This window comes from Chiloscyllium plagiosum, chromosome 25, assembly GCF_004010195.1.
Source record: "Chiloscyllium plagiosum isolate BGI_BamShark_2017 chromosome 25, ASM401019v2, whole genome shotgun sequence".
In the NCBI taxonomy this organism is placed as follows: Eukaryota; Metazoa; Chordata; class Chondrichthyes; order Orectolobiformes; family Hemiscylliidae; genus Chiloscyllium; species Chiloscyllium plagiosum.
In genome coordinates this window covers 25,112,033-25,136,550 of record NC_057734.1, presented here as the reverse complement: position 1 = coordinate 25,136,550, position 24,518 = coordinate 25,112,033, and the positions used below count along the sequence as shown (strand labels likewise).

The 24,518-nt window shown below is 37.3% G+C and overlaps 1 protein-coding gene across 1 annotated transcript in view; it reads left to right on the top strand.

Annotated features, from left to right (window-relative positions):
• Window positions 1–24,518, top strand: part of anapc5 (anaphase promoting complex subunit 5) — a 58,851-nt gene that overhangs the window by 19,806 nt on the left and 14,527 nt on the right. The window contains exons 6-14 of the mRNA XM_043715731.1: window positions 7,270–7,371; window positions 12,463–12,653; window positions 13,514–13,595; window positions 13,737–13,829; window positions 14,591–14,772; window positions 15,618–15,753; window positions 18,214–18,288; window positions 19,555–19,676; window positions 22,597–22,704. Of these exons, the coding sequence (XP_043571666.1) occupies window positions 7,270–7,371; window positions 12,463–12,653; window positions 13,514–13,595; window positions 13,737–13,829; window positions 14,591–14,772; window positions 15,618–15,753; window positions 18,214–18,288; window positions 19,555–19,676; window positions 22,597–22,704 (1,091 nt within the window). The remainder of the gene's footprint in view (window positions 1–7,269; window positions 7,372–12,462; window positions 12,654–13,513; window positions 13,596–13,736; window positions 13,830–14,590; window positions 14,773–15,617; window positions 15,754–18,213; window positions 18,289–19,554; window positions 19,677–22,596; window positions 22,705–24,518) is intronic.

The window sequence follows — 24,518 nt, the reverse complement described above, 5'->3', positions numbered from 1 at the left end:
AGGCTCTCTGCCTTTATTCCTGATGAAGGGCTTTTGCCCGAAACGTCGATTTTGCCTGTCCTCGGATGCTGCCTGAATTGCTGTGCTCTTCCAGCACCACTGATCCAGAATCTGGTTTCCAGCATCTGCAGTCATTGTTTTTACCAGAGTATAACGTGTGTTTTCTGCTCAGAGTTTCATTTCTATTTGCACTCCATAAATTCCAACAAGACTAGGGGGCAGCACGGTGGTTCAGTGGTTAGCCAAGGTCCCAGGTTCGATTGGGCGACTGTCTGTGTGGAGTTTGCACGTTCTCCCCGTGTCTGCGTGGGTTTCCTCCGGGTGCTTTGGTTTCCTCCCACAGTCCAAAGATGTGCAGGTAGGTGAGTTAGCCACGCTAAATTGCCCTTGGTGCTAGGTGCATTAGTCAGAGGGAAATGAGTCTGGGTGGGTTACTCTTCGGTGGGTCGGGGTGGACTGGTTGGGCTGAAGGGCCTGTTTCCACACTGTAGGGAATTTAATCTAAGACTAATTACTTGTTCTCCTTATGCAGCCAGTCAAGTTCTCACCCAATTATTCCTTCAATTAAAGATTAGATTAGATTACTTACATGTTCAATCAATAACTGTTCCCTAATTTCATTAGATTTCGGGCATTTCTGTTATAACAGATCCCTTTTATTTTAATATAAAGTAGTGAAAACAAACTACAAACTGATAACATATTTTGCAGAATGACATTATTTTTCCACCTTATTAAGTGAACATTAGGGTTCCAAACAATCTTTTCAAGTATTTTTAATGTATTCTTAGAGCTTGCTCCTTTCTTCGAAAGCAATCAGATACTGCTTGAAGTTTTTCCACTCTCCAGTAGCTTTTAAAAATGCAACATTGATCCTCAATCTTTTATCATACGTGCATTTTGTCAACTCTATTATTCTCATTGTCACTTGTTGTCAATGTAGCACTCAATAGGTGTTGCTGCTGAATCCCTTGTTAGAATTTCTTCCAAGATTTTTGCTAAAAAGAATGCCATGTTGATCTCCTCAACAAAAGCAAGATCTTCTGCCACAAAGCTACTTTTTACGACAATTCCAATCTTTTTAACTTTTTCTAATTAAAAATACTTGGATAGCAATACCTATCCAATCTGCCTGGTTTCCAGTTCAAAACACTTAAAAGCCAAGATGCCTGACTTTCAATTTTGAATTCTGCTTTAAGCCCATTTACCCCAATGTTTTCAAATTCTCTGCTCTCATTCCACAAAAAAACTACATACATTAGAAGTATGTCTGAAATCTATCCCTGACATATCAGTAAAATGTGGCAACACCTGTAGTCAACTGGAGATAGCTCAGTTTTAATGAAGTTTACATGACTGAGAGAGACTACGATCCAGAGGCATCATTAGGCTATTTACACATTAATGTCCAACGTGATGCCAGTGCTTTTGATATCTCTTTTGGAGAATGAAGAATCACTTTCCTTTTGAGCTGATCTCCCTGCAGAAATGCAGGTTTAATATCAATTGTTCTACATTCCAATTTACTGTATTTGTTGTTGAAAATTTTCTAAATACTTCAAAACCTCATGCCACATCCAGGGCTTCCAAGAGGAGACCTCTTTCCATCCATATCTATTTATATGATGGGGTTGGCTGCCATGTACTGGTTTACTACCTCTACGTACTGCAGTTCTGTCCACCTTTGTCATTCTTGCTGTTTGTTAACTTTGTCTAATTTGTTTGTAGCCACTAAGACTTCTTGGGGTTTACACTCCCGGTGACATTGGTCTGTACTATATTCCTTGACCTTGTTAAATTACATTCTCTATCTTGCCTTCTATCTTTTTCAAGACTATTACTGTTTGACCTTTCCCTCCTTATTAATATGATTCCTTTCAACAGTTCGTGATCTCATTCCAGGGGTATGTTTGCTCCCAGAGATGTTTTCTTGGTTTCTGACTTTTTCCTTAATATTCCTAATCTGTGGCCTTAACCTTTTGCCCCTTACCTGTACATTGAGCCAATTTTTATATTTTCTTGTATCCTTCCCTGTTCCATTTCTCTATTTACTAGTCCTTTCTGGTAAATATTTGACTTTGGTACCTACTCTCAGCTCTTTGGGACTGAAAATCTCAGTTTGATAATCAGAACTTATCAGTCTGTCATCTGACAAACTGTCACTTGGAATAGTTTGATCCTCATAGTTATGCAATATTTAGTCATGAGAGGTAATGGTTCCTTGTTACTTTCTCCATAAATCTTTCAGAATCTGCAAATTTGTAGTCTCTACCCAGAAACCTTGAGAAGTGTACGTGAGCAATCTGGTTCCCAGGCTGTACAATCATTATTTTTCCATCTTTACAAATAACCTTTCCCAGGAGCTCCCCTTTTTTTATGATAACCAATGTTGCCCTGATTGAAACTGGCTTCCAGTGATTGTACACTATGTCTTAAAGCTTACCAGCTTTTTTCTAAGACTTTGGCTTGAATGAAAACCTTTCTGCCTGCATGCAATGTGTTCAAATATTCCAAAAAAGGTAAAGCTGCTTCTAATCCCTTCCCAAACTGAGGGCCAATCACTTATTATGAATGAGACTTTAGGATTTCTGCCAAAAGCTAGCTGAACTAGATAATATCCTCCGACCATCTGCAGTGAATTCTTAGAATAGATATCATCCTCAAAGCTGAAACTGATGAAATTCTCAAATTCCTTAACAATGTTCTAACCCTACTTACTTATTCAGGCTGTAGGTCACATTTTACCCAGTCTGATATACACTATAGATGTGCATCTGCTGTCAATTCTGCACAAGTGAAAAATTCATATTAATCACTGGCCTGAAACATCTATAACTAATACAATGCCCTCTTTTGATCTATATCTCCATCATAATCTTCCGAATATCCCATTTCTTGTTTAATTTTGAACACATTGTTATATGGTTTGAGACAGTTCTTGGTACTTTGAATTATACTTAAGACATTGATGTACCACATCCTAGGCATTTCTGCACTGCAGGTTTTCATTGCAAGTCCTAGATTTTGCTTCTCAAAATGGTCAAAAGCATTTCTATCCTGCATTTCTCTGTAAAATTTCTTTCTTATTGTTGCCTGTGACCAAATCTAGACTGTTTTACCAGCTGATTTAAAAAAAAAATGGAGGACACAATTTTGTCATATGGCTGATTATCCATTTGTACCATAAAGCTGTTGCAAAGGAATGCTTTACGAATAATTATTTTTAGTGCTTCTGACATTTGTTCTGGTGGTGTGTGTCTATCTGTAAATTCAACACCTGTCACAACTAGAAGTCTGTCTGAACTCAATACTTTGGCACAGTCTAATACCTTAAATGCCAACAGAGATTGGGAAATATCCAGCTAGAATTTCTATGGTCTTGTTTACATTTTAATGGATTCCATTACATATTCTTCTATTGCACTGTCTTCACCTTTTTTATAAAATTTATGAAAATCTAGTACAGGCATCTGCACATTAAGTAAGATGGATATATTTGCATATTTTCAAAAAGGTAAGTGGAGCTTCTTTTAAAAGTTCTCATTTGTCAAGTGGTGTCCAAACATTGCATTTATTTCTGTAGCATTATTTCTTTTAAAGAATGCATTCTCACGTTGCACCATTGGAGATGCAGTTAAACCTCTCAGGTTCATATAAAGACAAGCAGAAAATTCTGCTCGTGTACTAGCCAACATTTAGCCTGAAACCAACACTTGCAGACAGATCTCTGATTACTTAATTGATTGTACTGGCACTGTGCTGTGTGCAAATTGGCTGTTGTATTTCTTGCATTATTACAGTGATAATGCTTCAGAAGTACTTCAGTAGTTGTAAAGCATTTTGGGACACCTTGAGATCACGAAAAGTGCTGAATAAATACAAGTCCTTTAAGATTTTGAGGTTTAACACCTTGTAAACATTCAGTGTAGTAGTTTCGCATCCAAATCAATTCACCTTCATTTCAATATTATGTACTTTTTCCCCTCCAATGTATTCCATGACTTTTCTCCACAGATACATTAATTCAAAATTATTAAAGTTGGAAGCCAAGAAGTTATGATATTCTGCTTCTGAGAAAAATGTAGTCATTAATGAGTCCCGTATTAGATCAAGAAGCACACAGTGACTATTTCTGGGTGTAAGGTATCAATTTCTGAATACATACCTCCCACATTGATGGTTGACTTTCCTGTTACAACTAAAAATCACTTCATTTTCTGTCAGTTTAAGGATGTCCTGTGGATTATCTGAGTATTTATTTTTCTGATTGCATGCAGGGAAAGGGTTGCCGGATGGCACTAAGACATAATGTTCATTTGGAAAGCTGATCCAGATACTGCACTGCAACAATTCTGATTTTGTTCTGCCACTCCTTGATATGATATCTTCTGAAGTGTAAAACATAGGCAACAAAGGATAAAATAATAAATAAAGTGAAGACTTGAAATTTTCACTCTCGTTTTAAAATTCCTCTATGGCCTCCCCCTGCTCTGTTTTGGTATCCTGCACTAACCTTTAGCAGCTCTGATTTTAATCATTTCCTCATTGGTGGTTGTGGAATTCTATTCCCCCTCTCTCTCTGTCTCTCCTTACCATGCTCTCCTCCCTTAAGCCATTCCTTCAAAGCATCCTTGTTCAAAAAAAAAACTCCCCTTAAGTAGTCTATTGTCAAACTTATCGGATATGCCTTGGAACAGTTTCCCAAGGACAAAATCTTTCTCTCCGAAGCAGCAATAGGGAAAGTAGTCAGGTTTGTTTTAGCTATTAGCAGAAGGTTCTGCTTCTTAAAGGTGTTATTTTAATGCCAATTGTTTGCCATTAATGTGATTATCAACAAAATCCATCACTGTTGTTTGTAGCTCACAACCATTTAAATTTCACTTCTAATGCTCTGGCAGAGAATCCCAAAGATTCCCAACCCTGCAAATAAAAAGATTTCTCCTCATCATCATGGGATAAATAGCATTCTCCTTATTTTTAAATTGTTCTCCCTAGTTATAGACATCTATTCATTTAAGTATTTTGTAAGATTCAATGAGAGAGTCTCTCATTCTTCAAAGCTGCAGAGAACACACACCCAATTTTTCCAGTCCAGATGCAGCTTAATTTGGATAAGTGTGAGTAAAACAAACAAGGGCAGGACTAATACAATTAATGGTAGTGCCCTGGGTAGTGTTGTAGAACAGAGAAACCGAGGGTTCAGGTGCATAATTCTTTGGAGTTTGCATCACAGGCAGACAGTGTGGTTAAGAAGGCATTTAGCATGCTTGCCTTCATTGCGTATAGGAGTTGGGATGTCATGTTGAGGTCGTACAGGACGTGGGTGAGGCCTCTTCAGGAGTATTGCATGTAGTTCTGGTCAGAATCATAGAGATGTACAGCACAGAAATAGACTCCTCAGTCCAACTCGTCCATGCCAACCAGAAAACCTAAATTAATATAGTCCTGTTTGCCAGCGTTTGGACAATATCCCTCAACCCTTCCTATTCATGTACCCATCCAGATGTATTTTTAAATGTTGTAATTGTACCAACCTCCACCACTCCCTCTGGCAGTTCATTCCATACAGGCACTACCCTGTGCGTGAAAAAGTCCCTTAGACCCCTTTTAAATCTTTCCCCTCTCACCTTAAATCTATGCCCTCTATTTTTGGACTCCCCTACCCTGGGGAAAAAGCCCTTGACTATTCATCCTGTCCATGCCCTTGATGACCTTATAAACTTCTATAAGGTCATCCCTCAGCTCCTGAGAAAATAGCCCCAGCCTATTCAGCCTCTCCCTAAAGGAGAAACCCTCCAACCCTGGCAATATCTTGTGACTCTCTTCTGAACCTTTTCAGGTTTCACAACATCCTTTCTATAGCAAGGAGACAAGAATTGAATGCAATATTCTAAAAGTTGCCTTACCAATATCTTGTACACATGCAACATGACCTCCCAACTTCTATACTCCATGCACTGACCAATAAAATCAAGTATACTAAATGCCTTCTTCATTACCCTGTCTTCCGCTTTTAAGGAAGTATGAACCTGCACCCCAAGGTCTCTTTGCCAACACTCCCCAGGATGTTACCATTACAAGTCCTGCCCTGATTTGCTTTACCAAAATGTAGCATCTCACATTTATCTACATTAAACTCCTTCTGCCACTCCTCCGCCCATTTGTTCATCTGATCAAGGTCCCATTGTACTGAGGTAACCTCCTTCACTGTCCATTACACCACTAATTTTGGTGTCATCTGCAAACATTAACCATATTTCCTATATACGCATCCAAATCATTTATATAAATGACAAGCAATGGACCCAGCGTCAAACCTTGCAGCACACTACTGGTCACAGGTCTCCAGTCCAAAAAACAACACTCCACCACTACCCTTTGCCTCCTATCTTCAACTGAATTTTTTATACAAATGGCTATTTCTCCCTGTATTCCATGTGATCTAACCTTGCTAACCAGCCTAGCATGCAGAACTTTGTCAAATACCTTACTGAAGTCCATCTTGACAACATCCAGCACTCTGCCTTCATCAATCTTCTTCAAAAAATGTCAATCAATTTAGTGAGATATAATTTCGCACACATAAAGTCATGTTGACTATCCCTAATCAGTCCTTGCCTTTCCAAATACATGTCAATCCTGTGCTTCAGATTCCCCTCTAACAAGTTACCCACCACTGACATCAGGCTCACTGGCCTCTAATTTCCAATTGTTAGATACTGATCTCACAATCCTCCTATGTTAATCTTATTCTGTTCTCTGACAAAATTGGTCACTTGATCAATCCTTGACTCTTCCTTTTAAAAAAAGTTGTATCCATTTCCAAGGTAGTTTAGGAAAATAAGTAAGGGGGTTCTAAATGCTAGTTTCTAGACGAGACAGAAAATATTAGTTTTAGGCAATATTTCTTAAAAAGGTCAACTGTTCTACTTATCTGCTGTGCTGAAGTAGTAAGTTTATTGGAGAAAAATGCCTGTTGGAATGTGATGTAAGTAATTCCCAGAGAGACCACATACATGTAATGTAAATGAAATGTTTAATATTGACTTTGAATCACAAGCTGTACACTGGTTTAAATTGTCCTTGACCAATATAGAGAACACGTTGAGACTTATGGTCATTCTGAAATAGAGATAATCTTCTTTAAGTATAGAATTAAATTCTGCTTGGCATGCATTTGAAGTATTATCTAATAGTATGATGTCACCATTGGCTAGTTTATCAGCTTTGCTTGTACAAATTGACAAATGTGGTTATTACATTTTATAGGCATCGCTGTTGAAAAACAATGAAAACAAGGCTCTTTCACCAGCTACTCTACAGAAAGAACTAAATAATTTACTCAAATTTAATCCTGATTTTTCAGAAGCTGTAAGTATTTGAAGTCTTATTGTGTGTAAATTAGATTCATATTTCTTACAACTCAACATTTGTAAAAGTCTTTAAAAGTTAAAAAAGAAAATCAGCTATCATTAATGATGCTTTATGATGCTCATTAACAAAGTAATTCACAGAGTAGTTTGCTCCCAACTTCTGCCATAAATGTTGAGTGGATGGTTCATCTTGTCCTCTTCTAGAAGTCCCCTCAGAACAGACCTCCGAGTCTTCAACCAATTTGATTCTCTGAATGTGATATCAAGAAATGGCCAAAGGTGTGCCACTACAAAAGATATGGACCTTGACAACATTCCAGCAATAGTACTGAAGACATGTTCTCCAGAATTATCCACACCCCTAACCAAACTGTCCTAATCCAGTTACAATATTGGCATCTATCCAGCAACGCAGATATGGCCCGACAAAACGAACAAGGGCAAATCCAATCCAGCCTCTTTTCACCTCATTAATCTGTTCTCCGTCATCAGCAAAATCGGAGAAGGGATTGTCAGCAATGCTACTAAGCAGCACATCATCCTGCTGATCGATGCTCAGTTTGGGTTCCACCAAAGCTGCTTGCTTCTTAACTGATTATAGCCTCAGGCCAATCGTGAACAGAAGAACGTAATTCTAGTGATGAGGTGAGAGTGACTGCTTTTTACATCAAAGCAATATTTAACTGTGTATGACATCAAGGAACCCGAGCACAACTGGAGTTGGTGGGAATGCCGATGGGATGACTTTCTGCAGGTTGGAGTTATGTTCAGCACAAAGGAAGATTATTGTGGTTGCTGGCAGTCAATAGCCTCAGTCCCAAGATATCTGTGCAGGAGTAACTAGGCGCAACCATCTTCAGCTGTTTCATTAATGAACTTCCTTTAATCATAAAATCAGAAGTGGGAATGTTCGCTGATTATTGCACAATGTTCAGGCACTTTTTGCACCTCCTCAGATACTGAAGCATTTTGTTTCCATATATGCCAATACCTAAACAACTGTTAAGCTTGATCTAATAAGTGGTAAGTAACATTCACATCACAAAGTGCCAAGTGATCATCTACAACTAGTGAGAATTTACAATCTTTCCTGAACATTTAGTAACCTTCAAGGAGTTCAGCACCTCCCAGAATAAAGCTTGCTTGGCATCCCATCCATCACCTTTTAATGTTCATTCCCTGGTGTGCATTAGTGGCAGAGTGTACCATTTACGAGGTGCAGTGGAGCAATTCTTGCAGCCTGTCTAACACCACCTTACAAACCCATGACCTCAACAAGTTAGGACCAGGGTAGCAGATTCACAGGGACACCACTACCTCCAAATCACATACCATCCCCTAACTTGGAACTGCAGTTAGACTGTAATCAGTCAGATTCTGATAACTTAAAACTCCAATTGTGGCAAAATTATCAGCTGTTCCCACTGTCAGAATAGGAAACCCAAGAACTGGGTGTCTGTAATAAGCCGAAGTTCTAGTCTGATTAGCTGAGCTGTTGGATGTTCATATGACTGAGCCAAACAGCCAGAACGAAGTTTGATTAAACTTGTGAGACGGTTTAAAGTACTGTTAATTGGAAATGAAGTGAAGTTGATAAAGCAGAACCACAGTGGGAGGCAGTAAGTGGCTATCACTAACGAATAGGAGATTTCACTATGGAGTTTGTCAGCCATTATGAAGCAAAAGGTGAACATCTTGGAATAGTTTGACTGTTTGCCTCCAAGGAAGAGGGTGAGAATGGCTGCCTGTCCTAATGTTTCATATGTCTGATAGATGGTTCAAAGCAACTGGAGCAGATAACATTCACAATTCTGCAATAAGTGGAAGTAGTCCTTGCAAAGAGGCTGGATCACAAAGGGTTCATCTGAAGGATGATGGAATGAACTCAAAGCAAAGCACAGAGTCATCTTCCAAGCAATAAGCACTGAGGATGTGGCAATTGTTCGTGTTTTGGACACTTGGACTAGTTTCTAGGTGAACTCGTCTTACTTGGGCACTATACTTGTGAGATGAACAAAAGAGTCAAAGTCAACTTGCAATTCCATGCAGTTTTATTCACAAAATGCAGTGGAGATAAAAGGCTCCATTTGGTGTATATTTAAACCTGCTTTTGAGATTAAACACTAGATTTTTACTTTAGTTATTTTATCAAACACAACATTAAGTCTTTATTGTAATACTAATATAACAACTGCTGGCAAGCAGACTAGTACCAGAAACTACCAACGTAGGTAAACTGGCCAGACCATGCAGTCGGCTGTGATGAACTTGGTGAAGGTTGGTCATCTTCTTTTTGTTTCCAGGTAATTGGGGCTCTGCTGCTGGTCCAGGTCCAGTGTTTGCTGAGGGAATGGCCAACAGTTGACCCTTTCCATCCCTCCCTGCTACATCTTTGCAGAATGGTTGGCTGAGGGCCAGAGAACAATTGATTTTCCAGGTCAAGGCCAGGATGTCCAATGGGAACCACGACATCCATCCTCTGATGTATCAAGGGCATGTCTCCCTCTCCATGCATAGACATGGCAGGAACCCTGGCTCCCAATACACACTCCTAATACACAATACAGTCTGACTTTCCAGGCCAAATCTGTATTTATCCTTGCCTGCCTTTGTCTTCTGTGGATGCTTTGGTGCTTGACCTATCCTGAGAGTCCCATCAGCTCTGTCTGCTCATTCAGACCCTCATCTATCTGGCCATACAGTTATGGCAGCAATGACAAATAATTAGCTGCAAAATAGTGTTCGCGCATCCTGAACACATATGTACCAAAAGACATTTTTGACATGGATAAAACTGGAAATATTTACTGTCTTTTACCAGACTACTCTTTATATATTTTATGTTTAAACATAATGGTGGAAAACAAAGCAAGGGACATGTCTCTGCTTTGGTTTGTGCTAACATAGATGGCACCAAAAAGGTGGTTCTTTGTTGGAAAAGTCTAAGAAGTCATGTTGCTTTGCAAACGGCAAGTCACTGCTCATGCAGTATGATGTTAATAAAGCCCCTTGGGTGTCCTCCAATATTTTTTTGAGGCATGGATCTAGAAAGTGGACAAAATAAAGTAACAGGGAGAAAGTGAGGACTGCAGATGCTGGAGATCAGGGTCAAAAAGTGTGGTGCTGGAAAAGCACAGCCAGTCAGGCAGCATCCGAGAAGCAGGAGAGTTGATGTTTCAAGCATAAGCTCTTTATCAGGGATTGAGGGGAAGGTAGATGTTAGGACCAATAAGTTAGAAAGGAAGGTCAGGCAGATGTAATAACAGAAAAAAAAGGAAGATGATCACCATTATAGTCAACTGCCCCTCGCACCAACATTTGCTGACCTTTAAGGTTGAGCTGACAGTCTTGTTTCCCAAAACAAAAGCCAGTGATCAGGGTACTTAGGAGCCTAATAACCAATTACCAACATTACCTGATCTTTCAGGTTGTTGAGGTCATCGATAAGAAGCAGAAATACAACTCTTGAAGAACGGTGAAAGATGGTGAGGATGCCATAATCACCAAATGCTTTCATAATACTAGGTTTAAATGCACTACGACTATATGGTGAAGATGCCATAATTGAGGAGGAGCAGGTGTGGCCACTAATCCGATAATGGAACTCTTTTCATTGCCTATAGGAGGCCAACATGGAATTTAAAATGAAGACAACTAGGGAAATTTGTACCGAGATGTCTGCACTATTTAATTGACAGATGAGGAATTCATGGAAATAGTATATTCTTCAAACAGAGTCTGAACCAGCTATGATCCTAATGGATCACACCTACCTGCTTCCTAAGCTGAGCTACACAATTCAGAATGTTGCACTGTAGCACACAAATATGGAAAATATATTTGACTGCATTATTACCTGGCGGCATATTTAGCCCTAATCCAAAGACCACTTGCCAAGCGTAAGAGAATTATTGAGTATTTCCAAAGCTAACTCAGTGTTTTTCCATGTGTTTTATGGTGCAAAGACAGCCTATCGTAAGTTGTCAACAATTTGAAAAATAGAGACTTCTTTCATATGTTTGTTGCATCACTGTTTTCCTTTTCTTTCGACTTAGGAATGTGTTCATAACTGAATCAGGTTACATAGGGGCTTCCTTGAAACCCTGAATTTTTGAGGGTATGCATCCTGGCATTTGTCCTGCTATTTACTGTATATCACTTCTCCTCCATTGTCACAGGATCAAAATCCCATGGTGGTTCAGTGGATAGTATTGCTGCCTCACAGTGCCAGGAACCCGAGTTCAGTTCCACCCCCAGGCAACTGTCTCTGAGTTTGCACATTCTCCCTGTGACTGTGTAGATTTCCTCTGGGTGCTCTGGCTTCCTCCCACAGTCCAGAGATGTGCAGATTAGGTGGATTGGCCATGCTAAATTGCTCATAGTGTCCAGAGATGTGCAGGGTTGGTGGATTAGGCATGGGAAATATAGAGTTACAGGGATAGAGTAGGAGGGTGAGTCTGGTTGAGATGCTGTTTGGAGGTTCATTGTGGACTCAGTGGTCAAATGGCCTGCTTCCACACAGTAGAGATTCTTGTGATTCTATGAAAATCCTGGAACCCCCTTCCTAACCACTATTGGTATACTTAGACCACCCTCCATCATGGACTGCAGTGCTTCTAAAAGCCAGTTTATGATACCTTCTTGAGACCAACTAAAGATACCCACATCCCATTAACAAATCAAAGTAGGTAAATGTTGACAATGTTATTTAGAAATTTCATGCCATTACTTTACTGATATATATACATACAATATGTGATTACATTTTCCAAGCGCTGTAAATATTAAGTTTTAATATTTTATAAATTATGGAGTGATAACTGAAAATATTTCTGCTTCTAAAGTAATTTGGGTTTTTAAGTTCTATTAATTTTAACTGATTAAATAAATTTTGATCTGTGGCTGTCGCATTTTAATTCAGTGACAGTCCTTGATGACCCTCTCTCTCCCTCACCAGAACTTAATTGTGTCAAAAGACAATAAATTAAATGGACAGTATTTCTCATAAAGTACCTTGAAAATGTGTGTGCAATTTAATATACTTTAATAAATGTATTATTTTGTATATGCATTTATGTTGTGATTCCAGCATTATTTGAGCTACCTGAATAGCCTTCGTGTACAAGACTATTTCAGTGCTATGCACAGCCTGCTTCATTATTTTGATCGGTTGATCCTTACTGGCAGTGATAGCAAAAGCAGCGGAGAGGATGGATTTGGACGAAGTTTACGATATGCAGCACTCAATCTGGCTGCTTTAAACTGTAGATTTGGCCATCAGTGAGTATCAAGTTTGATTGTAGTTACTGAGTCCGTGTTAGAGGGCAGCACGGTGGCTCATTGGTTAGCACTGCTGCCTCACAGCACCAGGGACCTTGGGTTCGATTCTCGCCTCGGGCGACTGTCTGTGTGGAGTTTGCACATTCTCCCCGTGTATGCGTGGGTTTCCTATCACAGTCCAAAGATGTGCAGGTCAGGTGAATTGGCCTTGCTAAATTGCCCATCGTGTTAGGTGCATTGGTTGGGGTAAATATAGGGCAGGGGAATGGGTCTGGGTGAGTTACTCTTCGGAGGTTCACTGTGGACTTGTTGAGCCAATTGGCCTGTTTCCATATTGTAGGGAATCTAATCTAATCTACATGAGAATGTTTTAATTTCTGTATAAACTAAGATTCCCCAAATAAATTAACAAAGTTTTGCAGTAGTACATAACTATTGGAGGCAGGGTGCAGCACTAATTTAGATATCTCCAGTATCACCCTCCATATTAATTTCAAACATTCCTCTTCATTGTAGCCAAAAAACATTGCTAAAACAGGCATGTTGAATGCTTGAAGTATTCCCGATTATGCCTGTAACAGGGGAAAAATGATTGTGCTAAAAAGTGACTTGTATAATTCTTGCTGGACCATTAGATTGATGGCACTCTTTTTTTACATTGGTACAGCTATTTTTAAAAGGTAGTACAAATTTATGGGTTTTAACAGCAAGGGGTCCCCTGGAGCTAATTGACATTGGAGAATCACTTTCCAAGGTCTTTCTCTAATATAATTGGGATATTTAGAGTATTGCTAATGCTATTAAATAGCATGTGCTTTTGCTATTAAATAGCATGTGCTTTTATATCTTTGTATTTGCAGTGAGCAGGCCCAGTTTGCTTTACAGGAAGCTATTCGTATTGCACAAGAATCCAGTGATCATGTTTGTTTACAGCACTGCTTGGTAAGGAGTCTTAACTTAGTCTTCACATTATTTAGTCTTTAGTGCATTTCTACTTTTTTGATGCTCTGAAACATAAATCTTAATTTTGATATTTGACACTTAGTTCTAAGTTCATCACACTAATCATTGCTTTGTTTCTAGAGTTGGCTCTATATACTAGAGCAAATGAAAGGATCTGATAATGCAGTTCTTGTTGAACATTCTGTGAAAAAGGCTGGACAGCTTGGCTTACCTGTGAGTAATTTTGCTTCCTAGAACTAGATACTAGTAGAGCATAAACATTTAGTAAAATATTAATTAATTTTCTTTGTGAATAATAAAATTTGTAAATTTGTAAATTCCAAAAGATCATGGTCTTAGGGGAATTCAAGTCTACACTTTTAAGTGAGAACTCTATTTAAGTTAACCAAAATCCATAAAACATTCATTACTGATTATTAGCACAATCCATATGTATACAACCTGTTCAAACTTAATTAACTCTCTTATGCCTATCACTTAATCCCTCATTGTATTAGGTCTCAGGCATTCCTTCAAATCAGATCAGGTGATAAAAGTTACAATTTTCTACTTTAACCTATAATCAGAAATGTATTTTAAATAAGTATTTGTGGTCCTTTCTATAGAACGCTAACATACTGTCCAAGTAAGGAAGCTAAAATCAAATTTAATGTATTGTTGCAGTATGATCATGTAGGAGTTTTTGAACTGGACCAGCAAACACAAGTTGAGATTTCATTTTCTCTCATTTAAAACTTTAGTTTAATAAATAGAGTAACTGTCAAATTCAAAAACCCAACTGCTTCACCTGATGTCATTCCTGGAAGGGAATCTGCCATCCCATTTGGTCCTGCCAACAGAGACTCCAACTATCTTTATATGCTCAGAGTTCTAGGCATTGAAAATGAATGATGCCTTGGAATGTGTACCCCTCTGCACAAACAACAAAAATGATACTCCTGTTGTGTTAATATCTAACTGCTCTTATTTTGTAGTATCTAGCATCTCTGGGCATCCAATCACTAGTGCAACAAAGGACCTTTTCTGGAAGGTCAGCCAACAAGTTAATGGATGCCATGAAGGACTCTGACATGTTGCATTGGAAACATGGGCTTTCAGAGCTTATTGATGTGAGCATAGCTCAGAAAACTGCAATTTGGAAAATGTATGGTCAAAGGTATGTAAAAGTGTGTTAATTTTTATTTATGGACTCATGGTGCATAACAAATTGCATATCATTTAACCCTTAGGAGTAAAACTAAAGGTGGTATTTATTTTTAAGTTATACCCTTGCATTATTGGACAACTGAGAAGGGTAAATAATGATTAAAAAATAGAAATGGCTGGGAAAACTCAGCAGGTCCAGCAGCATATGTGGAGAGAAGTCAGAGTTAATATTTCGCGTCCAGTAACCCTGAATAAGTGGACTGGACCCGAAACATTAACTCTGATTTCTCTTCACAGATGCTGCCAGCCCTGCTGAGTTTTTAAAGCTATTTCTTCTTTTGTTTCTCATTTCCAGTATCCACAGTTCATTTGGTTTTTTTGTTTAAGGCCTTGTCCAATTCCATTATTTTCTGCTAGGTTATTTCAAATAACATATAGTGACAACTTTTCAAAAAGTAACTAAGTTAAATCATCTGCCTCCAATTAGGAGTGTATCTGACTTCTATTAAGTTTCTTCCAATCACTAACTGAAATTATGAACTTTGGGAATGACCTCATATACTCTGGTACAATATTCTAGCGGGTGATGTGAGACTTACCAATGATCATTAGCAAATGGAATTGTCAGAATAGAAAATGAGCTTGATTCTTTTCCTACCTTTTTTGAGTACTATGATGATACTCTTGATGAGAGTTGGTGCCAAGTTTGCAATCTGGTTCTTATGTTGCTTTGTTCTATATTTCTGAATTATGTGGATTAGACTTACCTAGTAGGTGAGACTTTCAAAAGTGTTTATCATAATTGCCAATAAATTACTCTCAGCGTGAATACTTAATTTTGTTTATCATTTCTAGCACAATGGCTCTACAACAAACACAGCTTCTTCTGTATATGCACACTCTGGAGTCTGTGAATGTGGATATCCATCAAAATAACACTGAAGCAATGGCTGTAGTACTTTGTCACCTGGCAGAACTTCATGCAGAACAGGTAAGTTGGCTTTGTTTATTTTTTCATCTTTTGCCTTACCTGCTTTTTTTAAACTGCAGACCACATTGAGATACAGTTTCATCTGACAGTATATCAGCCAAGTGACATTCTCCATGTGTCAATGATAACAAGATATTTGATCATTAGGAACTTTATAGTTGAGTTTAAAAGAATATATTGACTTGCTTACTTAAGTAGAGTTCATTGGATGGCAAGTACCAGCTAAGCATATTCGCTTTTCATCTCCTTTGCCCCAGATGACTGATACTAATCATAGTGCCCCTACTGTAACTCAGCTGAGATTAGTTTACCCTGCTCAAACCAAGGGCAAGATCTCACTCTTTGTCTAGCGGAGTTATCTGGGATAGTTAAACCATCAAAGAGTGTTTCTGCTAGCTATTTGGAAGAATATTGCTTGAAGTTCTTTTTTACTTAAACAATGATCTTTCTAACATGATTCATATTCCCAATTACAGTATAATGTCACATGGTTAAAATAGCAATCTTGTGGTGATTGTGTTTTCTTAAACTCTCCGCATTTGGCCCATATCTCTATAAACCCTTCCTATTCATATACCTTTCAAGATGCCTTTTAAATGTAATTGTGCTAGCCTCCTCTGGCAACTCAGTCCATACACATACCACCCTCTGTGTGAAAAAGTTGTCCCTTAGGTCCTTTTTAAATTTTTCCACTTTCACCTTTAACCTATGCCCTCTAGTTCTGGGACCCAGGGAAAAGACCTCGAGTATTTATCGTATCCGTGCTCCTCATCATTTTATAAACCTCTATAATGTCACCCCTCAGCCTCTGATGCCTCAAGGAAAATAGCTCCAGCCTATTCAGTCTTTCCCTGTAGCTCAAACCCTCAACCCTGGCAATACCCTTGTAGATCTTTTCTAGACATTTTCAAGTTTCACAACATCCTTCCTATAACAGGGAGACCAGAATTGCAGACAATATTCCAAAAGTGGTCTAACCAATGTCCTATACAGCCACAACATGACCTCCGAACTCCTATCCTCAATGCTCTGATAGAGGCAAGCATACCAAACGCCGCCTTCACTATCCGTCTACCTGCAACTCTACTTTCAAGGAAATATGAACTTGCATTCCAAGGTCTCTTTGTTCAGCAACACATCCCAGGACCTATCCACTGGGTGTATAAGTCCTGCCCTGATTTGCTTTTCCAAAATGTAGCACCTCACATTTATCTAAATTAAAGTCCATCTGTCACTCCTCAGCCCATTGGCCCATTTGATCCAAGTCCCATTTTACTCTGAGGTAACCTCTTACATCTGCAAACGTACTGACCATACCTCCTAAATTCATATCTAAATCACTTATATAAATGACAAAAAGCAGTGGACCCAGCACTGATCCTTTTGGGGTTAGATTTATTTAAGATATCTGGTCGGCATGGATGAGTTGGACCAAAGGGTCTGTTTCAATGCAGTACAGCTCTATGACTCTAAGAGACAGAATTATTGTTCCTCATGTTCTGTCATTTAAATGAGTATAATAGTGTTAATTTCTTGACACAATCTCCCAATTAGTGTTCCCTCATCCATGAAAGCTGTCCAATTCCAAAATCAGGTAAAACGTCAGTTCCAATTCCTTGATCCAGAAATGGGATAAACCTGTGCAGAACATCTGTTCTGGTCTGTAGGGGCCTACTCTGATAAAGTAGCATGTTGGCCAAAAATAAATCTACAGCTGATTTCATCTCTATTTAGTGGAATATCTGTGCCTTCATCTTAGTGCCCTTATTGATTAGATTTAAACTCGGTGAAATGGTCCTGAATATGTCTCCTCATTCTCTGTGCTACCACGACTATATGTTTGAGAAACTAAAATAAGAGTCTCTATAATCTAGAAAGTCTTGTATTATGCAAAAGAAAATGAACAATTACTTAAATTCGGCACTTCACAATATTATTTAGGAATTTGGTAACATTTAAAGTGGTTAAAAGAACTTATTTTGATTTAGCAAGTTTCATGTAAAGTTTGTATGTTATTTAGCTAAAAGCAGTTCCTTAACCAAAACATAAGAGGGAGCTATTAGAGGTAGCCATAGCCGGATGCTCTTAAGAATTTGTCTCTAAGCTGTCAATTCACTTCTTTCACACTGCAGACTACTAATCACTTCCAAACCAACCTCTGCTTACAACTGAAAAGTGTGTTAGTTATGACTCTTGTTTATAAAGAGTCAATCATAATGATTTGACTCCCAAGATGTGATGATCCAGAGCTCCTAAAATAATTTTGTTGTCAAAGTAAAGCAACTAGGCAATAGTTGGCACTTAATATAAAAGAACTGAATTTTGAATTCCCTTTTTCTTCATTTGATTTATGTATTTAATAGAAACCCAAGCAGCTGAAATGCTATTGCAATTAATTAATTAATTGCATCCTTGAATGTGATTGTTACCTTAAATGATACATATCTTTTGAATTTGTAGGGCTATTATTCAGCTGCTTCTGAAATCCTAAAGCATTTGAAAGATCGGTTTCCTCCCCACAGCCAGCATGCAAAGGTACAGTGGCAATTACAACAGCAGTTATTATTTGATAAAGAAGATAATTGTCATCATTTTGACACTGTTTAATTTTTGAAATGATTACAGTAACTTAATAGTGTAACAGTTCTTCAAAACAAGTGTACAATAGTTTTTTACTGCACTGAATTCAAGAAATATATGCTGCACACTGGGAAGAAAACGTTAATATTTGAACTGCAACTTTTACTTTGAATTAATTAGCGGAACTGCAATTACAAAATAGACCATGTTTACCTTAAGATGCTGACAGTTGATTGGCTTGTGAATTTCAGTTTCTTAAAAAAAAATTGGAGACCGATGACCTATGTGAAAATTAAACATTCAGTTTCTAATGACCCATGAAGAGTTCCTATTTCTGTTTCAGCACTCACAAAAGAACTGCTGTTGGACTCAGTGGAAATAGACAATGAGCTGGAGAATCAATTGGGTTTCACCAGTTTCATAGGATGTAGGTTTGTGATCATGATCAGCTACATTGTTCAATTTCTCGTCAAAGTAAAAGAACAACAAAGGTCATAAATCTCTTTTCAAGAAAAGAGGGAATCTGCAAAGAGACTCTTAACAGTTGAACTAGTAGTCTAAGTCTAGAACCTGCATGTTTGTATGTTTACGATTAGGAAGTGGAGCCATGATTATTTCTTGTTTTCTTGTTGCAACCTATGTTTAGTTTGTTGTTCACTTCCTATTTCAGTGTATTTGACCTTTAGAAAGTTTGTGGAAATCTTTAAGTGTTTATTTACCAACTCTTTCTAACTGATTGAAAATTGAAATCTTATCATTTTGATATATATTTTGTATTGAATTTGGCAAATACTAGACTGCTATATTTTTATGCTGCTTTTTTTAAAAATTTCTGCAAAGATGTTGCTTGAAAATATGCCTTTGAAATGTTAAGGAAAATGAAGTTACAGCCTATGTAGACATCAGTGACATTTCCACAGTAATAAGATAATTTGAGGATCTTCGCACATTAAACGTTTGAGTTCAGTGGTTATAGATGTCCTTTTGTTAAAAACAAACTTTTGATTATTTACACAAATATCAGAATTACTATATGCCTACGGGAATTCTTATTAGGTTACTGAGTATATACAATGAAGCAATTTGTATGAATTCATGTTGAAATTAGTAATTAATTGCTATCTTGCTGGCAATAAAAAGCATACAATAGTGTTAACATTGCTTATTTACAACTTTTTATGTTCCATGCTTTATAATCAAATTTATTTTTGTACCTATAAGCTCTGGATGCTGTTTGAACAAAATATACAGTTTAATCGAGCAATGAGTGATGGGAAATATCACATAGCTGACTCCCTAGTTCCTGGAATAGCAGCACTTAATGGCCCAGAAGGACTGTATAGGTAAGTATAATGAATAATTTTCAGCAAAGTGTTGCAGAGATTTGGGACACTCTTATACCAAGAGCAGTTGATACTGGATCAATTGCTAATTTTTAATGTCTGATTGATGTTGTTGCCTACCAAAGATTTTAAGAGATGTGGAGTGAAGACAGTTACATGGAATTAGATTAGGAATCAGTCATTAATTCATTGATTTGTGAAACAAGCATGAATAGCTAAATTGCGTACTCCTTCCTATAACATTGATATCTCAGCTTAATTTCATTGTATTACATTTTCTTCCAAAGAAAAATGGAAAAGTAGATTAAAGAAGCTTAATTTGTAACTTAATTTGAATAATATGGAGAGCCTTTCAAATATGAGCTTTGCTGACTTTGATTAGTTTTCTTGAATTGCAAAAATGAGCAAGGCTTAATTTTCCTCCTAAATAAATTCGTTGGCTTTATTACAAGTTCAGAGAAGCTTATGGCATGGTTTTGAAAATAATATGTGCTTTTTGTCAGGAGAAGAGGTTGAGCTGATGGGTGTTGTTGGAAAGAAATCTGCTGTTTTACCGTAATGCCAGTATGCTTGTTTCTTTAATATCTCCTACATATTTGCTAATAGACTGAAAGTGTAAGTCAGCATTGTTTCAGAGGGCCATCGCTTGCTTTCTGTCAGAAAGAGATGACCGGTGGTGAGTTTAACCTGAGGGACACCACATCAGGAGAGGGGCAAGGTTGAAAAGGCAGGGCCTTCCTGGTGACTTCAGCCAGTACGGAAGTTGAACTGGTACTGTTTGTGTGACTCTGCATTGCAAACCAATCATATAGCCAATGCATTCCACCACCCCCTCTTTAAAAAAAAAGCCGGTGCTACATTTATCTTTTGGATTCATTTGTGTAATGGCACTTATTTACTACTACATCACATTGTCAATTTTAGTCATGTTATTACATATTGCCTCAAATTTTATAATGGTAGCATATTACAAATCAAAAACTGTAGTTTTCTAATTAAAATTAAGAATAAATACTTCACAATACAGAAAAAACAGTATGTAGAATCTACCAGTAAAAAGGGAACAGAAGTTCAGTTAATTAAGTTGTTCGAAGTATTTTTTGAAATTTTTTCTCTTTCTCCTTACCATTTATCTCCTCCAACCCTGAAACTAGGTGGGTTAAAAGTACCATTTAGAATACAAAATGTTACTTTTTTAACTTGCCAACAAACAACTGTAGTTCCAATCCTTAATGCATCTTTTAAATTTCATTCTCTGATGCTGATTTTGCATGAGTGCCTGAGACTCCTAATACTGCCAAAGTGCCATTCTACATATTTTGGTTTTGACACGCTCTAAAAGATGCCGTGCCGTATCTGTTCTAACTTCTAAGCTAGCCTGTCCCTGTGTATTGCAGTTAACACTATCATATTCCACTACCTATATGAGTCCTTTCCAGACCAGCCTATCCTGAAAGTCACAACTCACTCCCCCACCTCTGATGCATTTCTCCTGATCAAGCGCACAATTTAGAACAGTCCTAATTTATTTGATACGTACCAGACATTATGTCATGTTCACAATTTCCAAGCATGTAGCAGTTCTTTATTTATGTAAATATAAATAGAAGCTTTTTAAAGTTTGATTCAAAATTACTTAATAAAAGAAAAGTAAATAATCCGTTGAAAATTTTTTTTCCAGGTAATGATCCACATTTTGTCACTGGCTGCTATTTTTTTCCTGATCATCCAGCACACAATTTAGAACAGTCTTAACTTACTTTGATACATGCCAGATATGTGCTATGTTCACAATTTGCAAGCATATATCAATTGTTTACTTATGTAAATGTCTTTTTTCAATTTTGATATCAAATGATTTAAGAAAAGAAAAGAAAATAACCTATTCAAAAAGTGTTTCCAGCAGCGATTCACGTTTTGTTATTGGCTGCTTCTTTTTAGTTCAGAGAATGTGACTGACTCTTAATAGTCAGAGGAACAAAAAAAGGTGGTGACGCCACATGTTTTGCTAGAATTCTACAATTATTACTCTTTATTAACATTTTTAAAATTTGAATGTAATAGTTTGTTTCTCTGACCAGCAAGCAACCCACAGAAAATGTACTAACAATAAGTCCTCTGTGTGAATTTCCTGTTGACCATCAAATTTGATACCATGTTATAAATGATGGAATGTGTGTCCTGTTTGAAATTTCCACTAGAATGTTTCTATGTGACTGCCTGACATGGAAATATGTATATAAATTTTAAGTTGGAACAATCTTAGAAATTCTTAGAATTTCTAAGAAAAAAGATGAACAAATTGCTCAAGCAACAGGAGAAAATATACTTTTTATGATAGATGCAGAGTTTCAAAAATAACTTACAATATTTGAGAGGTTAGATTGTAACTTACGTACATTGTTGTCCCACTCCTGTTAGAGATTCTTCTATTATATTTCATTCTGAAGTTTTGAGATTTTAAACTTGGGTTTATTAGCCTCTTCAATTGGCATATAATGCTCCTGACTATTGCTCAACTGTTCAAGCCTACCTGGTGTTTTCTATCTTGCTGTACATCCTGGATTTTAAGAAGAGTAAAATTGAGTGTATAAGTAAACGAGCATGTAATTGTCAAGGCTATAAGCTTTCATTAATAACTGGATAGAATTTTGGCATTTAATCTACCAAAAACTGGTTTAAAAACTCCCAGAATGATTTGGTATAGTGTGACCGAACTCAGTGTCTTTAAACATACAGCGTGTCACCTGGCATTATAACATATAATAATAAAATAGCATATTCCTCAATTCACAATGACATCATAAAAACTTGCTGTATTAACTAAAATGCAATGTGTTCTAAATGAATTTTGATGTGCCCAGTGGTATATGGCCCTACACAATAGTGCTCATCGATTTTCTTCCATGTTTCCTCAAAGGAAAGCACTTGTGCTGAAAGCTCAGAATCAGATCACAGAATCGTATAGACTTCTACAAAAGTTGTTGGTCCATTGTCAGAAGAAAAAATCTACAGAAATGTTGATAAAGTAAGTATAGAATGATTGCATGTGTGAATGATTCAAAATGATGATAGCACCAGGGATTGAATTTTTAGTCAGAGACAGGAACCCAAATAGGTTCAAGTTCCAGTTCCTGACCTCTTGTGCTATGTTTTAGATGCACTCACTGCAGTTTTGAAATGCAGAGTCAGTTGAAGGCTGGGGATGGTGGGCAAACTCATCCAAAAATAAACACAGCAAGGGAGAAAGCCAGATAAGTTTTGTTGATTTATTGAAACATGGTCCAGGCTATTGCTGACTGCAAATCCCAGTCCATATGGAAATAAAGCTCTTAGTTAAATCAGTTTGTTGATTTAACTTGCCCCTCTTTGAAAAAAGCTGGTGTAGTGGTGGAAAATAGTATAATGGCCCCATATGTCACCGTAGTGTAGGCTTGAGTAATATTTTATTGTGATAATTAATTATATTTTCTATATTACTAGGTCTGTCTGAAGGATTTTGAATCTGTGGTAAAAATACAGAACTGCAATTAAATTATAATTTTTAGATACTAGAATTTGTAAGGAATAGTTTGTTTGTTAGTCTTCAAGTTTTATTTTGAGTTTGTTTAAAAAAAGAGTGGAAGCAGTATTAACATTGCGAGTAATAACACAGATACAAAACAAATATGTCTAAAAATGAGGCTTTTCAATCAACTGATACTAATCAAATTTGTTAATAGGACAAATAGTAAATGATATGGGAAATTGCTATTTTTAGTGTATAATTTGAGGTTATGAATGTACAATAAACTAATATCAAACCTGAAAGAAGCTTACTACTGACAACATAGTATACCAGCTACCATATCTAAAAACTTTGAATGACATGCAGCCACACATATTATCACTCAGTTAATATCCAAAATGAGCAAGCCATTTTATCATTATTTATTAAAGCAAGTCAGCACAGATTATTTAAAGGGAAATGGTGTTTAACTTGAGTTTTTTGAGGTAAAGTAATAATGAAGGTGATGTTGTTTAGCATCTGGACTTCAGCAAGTATTTGATGAAGTACTATGAAATGCCAAAAACATTAAAGCCTATGAGATAAAGTGACATTGATGTTGGATGTGAACTTGGTTAAATGACAGGTTAACCGGGTTTTTGGACAGTAGGAAAAATAAAAATTCCCTAGGAGAGCTGCTTTTCTTCAAGTATATTAGTGACTTAAACTTTGGTATACAGTGTACAATTTCAAAAGTTGGGAAATATTATGAACTGTACAGAAGATACTGTTAGACATCCAAAGATTATAGGTAGGACTGAGTGAAAATTTAGCAGATGAAATATATAGAACTAACAAGTAATGCATTGTAATACAAATAATGAGGCAAGACAGCATAAACTAAAGTGTACAATTCTAAAGGAAGGGCAACAAGACAGGCACTGACTTGCTATGTACATAATCATTGAAGGTGGCAGGTGGATTTAACAAGTGGTTTAAAAAAAAAGACACATGAGATCCTGGGCTTTAAAAAGTGACACCAGCCCTAACTTTTGTTTCAGGATCAGGTGCATGAGGCAGAAGGATTCTAGGCTCTGCAAACCTGACTTTGGATGCCTGGACTCCTAATTTTTGGTCTGGGAGTGCAGGCTGCGTAGGAAGTCAGGTCAGTCGATGAGGAAGAGCTCATGAAGCTGCCTATTTTTGAGCCAGACTTGATGGAAAGCTTGCCTCAGGATTCCAGCCAGCATCCAAAAGTTAAAATAAAGTAAAATAAACCCAATATTCACATTCTCTCATTCCCACAAACTAATGCTGTTTAGGAGCCATCCCCAAGGCCCCTTATTCTCCTGGCC